Source organism: Epinephelus moara, chromosome 24, assembly GCF_006386435.1.
Source record: "Epinephelus moara isolate mb chromosome 24, YSFRI_EMoa_1.0, whole genome shotgun sequence".
In the NCBI taxonomy this organism is placed as follows: Eukaryota; Metazoa; Chordata; class Actinopteri; order Perciformes; family Serranidae; genus Epinephelus; species Epinephelus moara.
The window spans coordinates 52,358,604-52,366,988 of NC_065529.1; the positions used below are offsets into that span (position 1 = coordinate 52,358,604).

The window sequence follows — 8,385 nt, forward strand, 5'->3', positions numbered from 1 at the left end:
TCTCCCCTTGGATCTCTGCAAGTGATGTGAGGACTCTAAAACTTCACCTGAGCCTCCCTCGGCATATGGGTGAGTAGATAATGGCTGAATTTACATTTCTGGGTGCACTATCCCTTTAAATATAAAACTGAATCTGATGACAGACTGAAGAGACAGATTCAGTTTAACAGCTGTCTTCACTCACAGTAACTAACTGTTGTTACTGTATTTCATGATCTGAGCCTTAAATCTTAAATCCCGTGCGGATCATCAGCCGTCACGTTGTCAACAACAACAGAGTGTGTTCACTGCAGGAGGATCTGAGTGATGTCACCATGAAACTGAATCATGTTTATTCATTTCCTGCAGGGTTAGTTGTGATAGTAAAGTCAGGCTGTGGCTGAATGTGAGAGGAGAGAACAAGCTATTCACCTGGTCAGCTCTACACACACACACACACACACAGAGTCCCAGCAGAGTGACCCCGTCCCGTCCTGTTCCTGTGTTGTGTAAGAACAGGACATTCACATTATCAGAGCATTAAAACTACACATATTCAATATTAAGTGCTCAGCTCAGCTCAGTGCTCCAACAACTCACTCATAGTCACTATTCTATATTTTTATTGTAAAGTTTTTCTGCTCTCGTCTAAACAACTTGTTGGTAATAAATCTTATTCTGTTTCCGGCTGTGAAAGCTACAAGCAGGTGGCCCACTGTGTTAGCTCGATGCTAACACATAATGGGAGTTATCATTAATGCGCTAACAGAAAGTAGCTTCACGATCACAATAATATAATCTTAAGAAGTGATTCATTTCACTTCACATGCTAAACATAAAACAACATGTGCCCACACACACACACACACACACACACACACATATCGTCCCAGTGTCGTGATGAAAAGTGAAACTGACTGTGACATCCTGCAGAAATCCTTCAGTAAAGACATGACCCACAGATTTCCTGAGAAGGTGTCGATGTCTAACGCCGGGTTCAGACTCCATGACACGTTTGTCCGTCACTCTGTCAGATCAGACGACTGTGGAGTCATAAAGTCTGTCTGTGACTTGGCTGACCGACATGTCAGACGACACGGTGGTCCACCATGACGTCTTTTACGACTGTAGTTACGTAAAAAGTGTCACCAGATGGGCGGAGCTACATTTGTACTATGGCATGAAAACCGTACAAGTCACTGAATCCTCCACAGGAAGTTCCTGCAAATGTTTCACAATAAAAGCCTTTTCATAAAATGAAGAGATTCTCTCAGCTGAAATGAAAAGGGGCTTTTAATTTGAAACAGAAACAGGAAGTTTGATTAAACTAAAACCAGAATGATAAATGAAGGCGTGTGTTTTAGATGAAGCTGGTAGCCTCTGTGTTCCTATTGGTCGAAGTGACGGCTGTGAAGTCGTGGAAGCCCAAAAGAAAATCAAACATGCGAGACTTTCTGTTGGGACGTCGTCTTTGTCGTCTACTGTGACACACTACACAGATGACACGATGTAATACCGTGTACGAGACTCATCGTCGTTCACGATCCATGCTGACACCGTACGACGGCGCGTGGGGCTGTAACCATGGTGATATATATGATATGTAACACACACTCTTTGTTGATAACAATAAGAAGGCAGACGTTCCCGTGACGGTCCAGACACAGAGGTTTATTAACACGCAGGTGGAGACAGGAAGCAGACAGAGGGGGGGGGCAGTGAATACAGTGAAGACAATAAAAACAGAAACATGTCCGCCCTGATTGTCCGTCAGTCCTGCTGTAGATTCACCTCCACAGATTCATTTCCACATTTACTGACTGAGTGAATAAAAAAAGAGCAATAAAAAGTTCACTGCCTCCAACTCAACAACACACTTCTTCTTCTGCAGCATAAATTATTTCAACTGATGCTCTAATTCATTTATTTCCCTTTTGTTTTTCCTCGACTTCTGTACTGACTGATGATGACAGTAATCAGGTTCCAGAGGAGAGGAGGAGGAGGAGGAGGAGGAGGAGGAGGAGGAAGGGGGATGGGAGTTCAAACCTTATCCTTTAAAACGGTTTCTATTTTTACTTGCTAAAAGCTCTTCTTCTTCTTCTTCTCTTGCTCGTCTACTCTAAAACGTTTCACATTGTGACAGAGCGACACTACACACACACACTGGTTTGGCTCTAATCAACCGACTGAAAAAAAGGAAAAGCTTAAAAGCTCTACAAAAAGACATTTTTTCTTTTCTCTACATCTCAGTAGGAGACAAGAAGGCATCCGCAGCAAATGTTTATTAAAGGTACAAGCCGTGCTTAAAGGGACAGCAGCGGTCCATGCTCGTCGTGTTGGCAGGAAAACGTCCTTTCAACTTCGTCTCAAACAGTTTCCTCGCTCAGACTTTGAGGCAGCTCCTCCGCGACTTCACAATCTCTCTATTTTTGGTTTGTTTTAATTCTGACAGGTTCGTACTGTCCTCTCTCTCCTGTGTCCTCTCCGTCAACACCGTCCCGTCCCTGTCAGTCTGTCTCAGCCCGTCCCGTCACAGTGCGTTGGTTTATGGCTGTAGGACTCAGCGGCTTCCAGCTGGGCAAACTACAATATGTGTCTGTTTGATTAACAGTATTCAGAATCTGCAAATTGCACTTGTTCTGTTTCACCAGGCGACAGCAGAGAGTGGGATACTGGTCTGCTCAGGTGTGGTGCTGGGTGCAGTGGGTGCAGTGGGAGGGGTTGTGGTAGTGGGTGCAGTGGGAGGGGTTGTGGTAGTGGGTGCAGTGGATGCAATGGGAGGGGGTGTGGTAGTGGGTGCAGTGGGAGGGGGTGTGATAGTGGGTGCAGTGGGAGGTGGTCTGGAGGTAACGGAGAAGCAGAGGAGGAAGTGACAGGTGATGATGGTGCCAGTCTGTGTCTCTGTCTCTGTTAGTCCCGTTGCTATGGCAACATGATGGGAGTGTCTGAGAACATGGACATGATGGAGTCTGTCTCCCCTGCCCTCTGTTGCGACTGGTTGTGGAGCTTTGAGTGCTGCTCTGCCTCTAGTAATAAACCTGGACCCAAATGTCCTGCTGGCCCCGCCCTGAGTCTGCCGTTCTGCTGCTCTCTGATTGGCTCCAGAAAGACCACATGCTTGTTGGTACTGACCTTGCGGCCCGGTCCCTCAGTGGTCGCCGGCGGGGTGGGGGTGAGGATGGAGGACTGGGCGCTGCCCACCCCGGCCTCGTTCCCTTGGCTCGGGGTGGCGGTGGCTGTGGTCAGGACTTTAGGGCAGGGAGGGCAGCGGCAGGGCGTCAGGTACAGGTACATGAGGACCAGCACCAGGCTCACCACGCAGCCCAGCAGGGTGGTGAATCCGGTGTTGAACGACTCGTGAGGCTCGTCGTGGTGCGGCAACACCGTCACGTTGACCTCCCGCGTCTCGTTGCGCTGCTGCTGCTGGTCCAGAGACATGCACCAGTAGATCCCAGCATCTGCAGCTCGAGCCGCCACGATCTCCAGGCTGCCGTTGGCGAACATTTTCAATGACCCATTGTTTCCCGGCGGTGCCACGTACTCCTGATTGGGTGACACCCACAGAAAGGTCACATGATGTCCGGTGAGCGTGGTCACGCAGTGCAGCAGCACTGGACTCCCTGCCTTCACTGAAACACTGCTGTTCTGCTCTCTGAGCGCGAGACTCATCGCAGTCAGGTTGCATTTCTCAAAGAAGCGGTCGTGCTGGAAGAAGCGTACGGTGCCTCTCTGGATCCCGTAGACCAGACAGGTGTACTCTTTTCTGAAGTCTGTCACAGAGGCAAAGTCTCTCTGTTCCCAGTGCCGGAACAGTCCGTACATGGAGCACTCACACACCAGGGAGTTGTTGTGAAGGTAGAGTCCTCTCTGCACTGAGATGGGTAAGTTTGATATGTCCTCCAGGGGCAGTTTGGGCAGGCGGTTGGAGGACAGGTCCAGCAGGGACAGGTGAGGGTGGCTGTGCTCCTGGATGGAGAAGAAGGGGAAGTCAGTGAGGCGGTTGTGACTGAGGTAGGCCTTGCGGAGGCTGCTCAGCCCGGCCAGAGCTCTGCTCTCCACACGGACAATACGGTTGTTAAACAGCAGCAGTTCCTCCAATCCAGGCAATTCCAGGAAGTAGTGCTGCCCCAAAACACGAAGCTGATTGGACGACAGGTCCAGATGTCGGAGCAGAGTCCCGGAGGTGTTTCGAAACGCCCCCGGGTGAATAGTGGTCAGCTGGTTGTGCGCTAACCGTAATGTCTCCAATCGGTAAAGTCCTTCAAAGCTGCCCCCGTCCAGCTGCACGATGCTGTTGTGGCTGAGATCCAGAGTGACGGTGGAGACGGGCATCTCTCTGGGGACCTGGTCCAGACTCAGGGCGGTGCAGCTGAGGATGTCTGAGGCACAGACGCATCCGCCGGCCTGGGAGGAGCCCTGAGACAGGCAGATGGTGGCCTGGACGCGGCTCAGCTGGGGGAGCTGGAGACAAACTAACAAGACAACAACAGACCACCATGACGGTGACGCTGCTGTAACCGCTGCTGCCACCACACCCTGCAGAAAACCAGTGCTCCCAGCAACATTCAGCATGATGCCACCAGCAGGCCGCGGGCACCAGATGTGTTTGTAATCTCTCTATGACCCAGCTTTTCTCTCTGTTACTCCCTATACTCTGTAAATGTGTGTTTCACATCCTTCATGCTGTGGGATTCATCTCATTCAAACACAAACTACTGACAGACAAACACGTGAGACTCTGTCCACTTGTTTTTCATGTTTATCTGCTCCCAGTCTCTTTACGTTTGGAGCTGAAGCCTCCTGAGCTGCAGGCAGATACGTCAGTGTAAATGTTTAAAGCCGTCACTTCTGAGACAGAAACCTTCACAGTGTTTAAGCTACAGGGCACAAACACGCTGTCACTGTGATGCACGCTTTCATTTCTGCCTCCCGCTCGCTCCGGCCTGATCGTTTATTTTGTGAAACCCACTTAATGTGGAATGAGGCGACTGCATCTGCATCATCCACCTGCCAGCACGGCAGCCATCTGGAGAGGGCAAACAAACAAAAAAAAAAGAGGTGGCTACATAACAAAAAGGCACCAGCAGTCAGGTCCAGGTGTGTCGCTGCGAACAAACAAACTCCCTCTGCTCGTATAATTTGTGCTCAGCAGGTGGAACCAAATCCAGCTCTGTCTCCAGCAGTGTTTAGACACAGATAATGGAGACGAACGATGAGTTCAGTCAGAGTTCAGAGGCTTTAAACTCATCCAGGTGTTGTGAAAAGTGGAGAGAAGAGCAGGTGCAGGAAGCTGTTCAAATATTCTCCTTTGTTGTGGGTTTTATTCTGTCCAGAGAAAACATGGTGACAGCAGCAGCAGCGCATGGCGTTCAGCATGACTTCTTCTCACCTCTTGGAAATCCATTTAGCCCATAACTGCTCCTCCGTACCTCCAGCACGCACAGATGTCCCCTCCTGATGTCTCTGGGCCGTCCTCGTCCGAGCTTCATGTGGACATGAAACTCATTTTCCAGACGTAAACAGAGCAAACTGTCAAAGCTTCAACTTTCACTCAGTGGCTCCTCTCGTGATGCGCGAGCTTCGTCTTAGTTGTAGCATCTCTTTGATTTTGTGCCAAGTCAGGTTTTGTGAATCGCGGCCGCAGCTGTCTGCCGCCCACAGCTCGCCCCGAGTCTCTCATCAGATTCTCAAACAAGTCAGCATCCTGTCCACTTCACTTCACAGCTTTCACTCACTGCTCCATTGCTCTGTGTCTCTGTCCTCCGGCTGATATGTGCAGAGCCCTTCCTCCTCCTCCTCCTCCTCCTCCTCCTCCTCCTCCTCCTTCTTCTTCTTTCCCCTCAGCAGTGGGAGGAGAGATTTTCATGCAGAAGAGAAATCTGTGAAACGTGCAGCTGTGAGTTCGTCTTCTTGCTCTCCTCCTCTGAGGCTCAGAGAAAGAAGGAAACACCTCTCAGACAGGAGAAGTTGTTCCTCTCCAGATGTGAGAGCGAGCCGCAGGTCGAGCTGCTTCCTGTCTGACTCTCAGCTCAGCTGTGAGCTGCGTCTGCCTCCTCTGGTGCTTTCCCAGCTCCTCCTCCTCTTCCTCTCCTCCACTCTGGTTTAATCCTCCTCCTCCTCCCCCTTTCTCTCTCTCTCTCTCTCCCCTCAGCATCCTCCGCCCATCTCAGACCCTCCTCCTCTTCCTCCTATTCCTCCTCTTCCTCCTCCTCCTGTTCTCCTCCTTTTACTGCTCCGCTCGCTCTCTGTCTCTTCCTGTTTCTGTTTCAGGCCCGCACACTTTGTTGTTTTCATCTCTGCCTCTCTGAAGCTTATGCTGCCACAGTGTGTGTGTGTGTGAGAGTGTGTGTGTGTGTGAGAGTGTGTGAGTGTGTGAGTGTGTGGTGGGGGGGGGTCTGGAATCTGATTGGCCAGAGAGAGATGCATATGAGAAAGATGTCTCCTCTGCATACATTAGTGCTGTTTATTAAAATCTAAATGAATATAATTAATCAGAGCAAACAGACACGTGTCGGTGATCAGTGTCTCTACATGACTCTTTCATATAAACACTTCAGACACCTTGTTATTTCCACATCTGCTCGTCGGTGTGACTAAAGGTGCAGCACGTCATTTTTCACCTCCATATTCATGATGATAAGTCAGCTGCAGGTATGATGATGATGATGATGATGATGATGATGATGATGGCTGTACTCAAACATCATTCTTCTGTCATGTCAGCAGCATGTTAGCCGCACGCTCATGTTCCCCAGAGGATGAATCCTCCTGACTATCCAAACATTTTTTTCCTCATGAAGGCACCGTGCAGTCAAACTGGTTTCATCACCAAACTGCAAAGATAGTAATAATAATGATAATAATAATATTTATATGGATTTATAGAGCACTTTTCTGGATACTCAAAGAGAACGACAATAGATAAATGAATAGATAGGGCAGTGCGGTGGTTCAGTGGTTAGCATTGTCGCCTCACAGCAAGAGGGTTCCTGGCTTGAGCCCCTCTGGTGGAGTTTACATGTTCTCCCTGTGTCAGTGTGGGTTTCCTCCAGGTGCTCTGACATGTTCTTCCTGTGTCAGTGTGGGTTTCCTCCAGGTGCTCTGACATGTTCTCCCTGTGTCAGCCTTGATAGGCTCCACCCCCCTAAACTATGACCTTAGTTTTTTCGTTGTTTAACTGAAGAACATTGTGTCACATCCAGCTTGTATTGGACCATCGTCCTCTGGTGACAAGGTCATGTAAATTTGTTTGTTTGTTGTTTTCCATAATGTGATCCTGTGGAAACATTTAGATGTAGAACAGAAAAGGTCCCAGTATGGAGCCTTGGGGAACTCCACATGTCATTTTTGTCCACTCAGATGTACCTATAGACACAAAGTAGTCCCTGTCCTTTAAGTAGGAATCAAACCAGGTTTAGTACTGTGCCTTAAAGTCCCGCCCAGTTTCCCAGTCGGTCTAGTAATATGTTCCACCGTGTCAAATCCGGCACTGAGATCCAGAAATACTGATACTGAGATTCTGCTGCTGTCTGTGTTTGAGTGGATGTCAGTGAGACCTTAACGAGAGCCGTCTGTGGTGTCATCCAAAACCAGACTGGAGGACATCAAAACAGTATGTCTTTTTATTTAAGATCTCTTTGCAGTGCTGGCTGTTGTGAAAATTAAATTAAAGTAGATTTCAGTATCTTAAATTCATAAATGTTGCTTTCTAGGGTCCAAAGTAAATATTCATAAGACAGGAGAGGCTCTGTCTACAGATACTGTTTTTCCCCGAGTGTATAAATGTCTCAACATGCCTTGTTTGCATAATTATTCACTATAACCTTTATTTAACCTTTAGTTACGCAGTTAAAGGGACAGGACGCAGATTCATCACAAGCAGGTGGAATTTACTTTAATCCTCTTTGTTTCACCTTCTATGAGTTTCCCTGATCGGAGCTCACCGAGTGTGTTTTTAAAAAGCTCTTGTAGTTGAGGAGTTTCCACCGAGTCCTGAGGGAAGTGTCTGTAGCCACTGAATGTTTCACTGTGTTCACCAGCTGCTCTCGAACAGTGTCTGTCCGCTGGTTAACAGATCTGAGAGGAAGTGCAGAGTTGCGAGCAGCTTTAAGGTTCATCGCCGCAGAGGAAACTGATCTTCAGCTGGTTTCATGTTTTAGACTGTTTGGTGTTGTCATGATTTTTTGTTTTCATCACTTTGTATGTGAACTCTCCACTTCCTGTCAGTCAATCAATCAATCAATCAATCAATCAATCAATTTTATTTATAAAGCCCAATATCACAAATCACAATTTGCCTCACAGGGCTTTACAGCATACGACATCCCTCTGTCCTTATGACCCTCACAGCTGATCAGGAAAAACTCCCCCAAAAAAAACCCTTTAACGGGGAAAAAAAAACGGGAA

The 8,385-nt window shown here is 48.3% G+C and overlaps 2 protein-coding genes across 2 annotated transcripts in view; one reads left to right on the forward strand and one right to left on the reverse strand.

Moving 5' to 3' along the window:
• Window positions 1-8,385, forward strand: part of LOC126385946 (E3 ubiquitin-protein ligase RNF123) — a 181,353-nt gene that overhangs the window by 112,158 nt on the left and 60,810 nt on the right. The gene's annotated exons all lie outside the window — the stretch shown is intronic.
• Window positions 1,486-6,037, reverse strand: amigo3 (adhesion molecule with Ig-like domain 3). The gene has a single exon (XM_050037778.1). It carries the CDS (start codon window positions 4,549-4,551, stop codon window positions 2,902-2,904), a length of 1,650 nt encoding a protein of 549 aa, XP_049893735.1. The 5' UTR covers window positions 4,552-6,037; the 3' UTR covers window positions 1,486-2,901.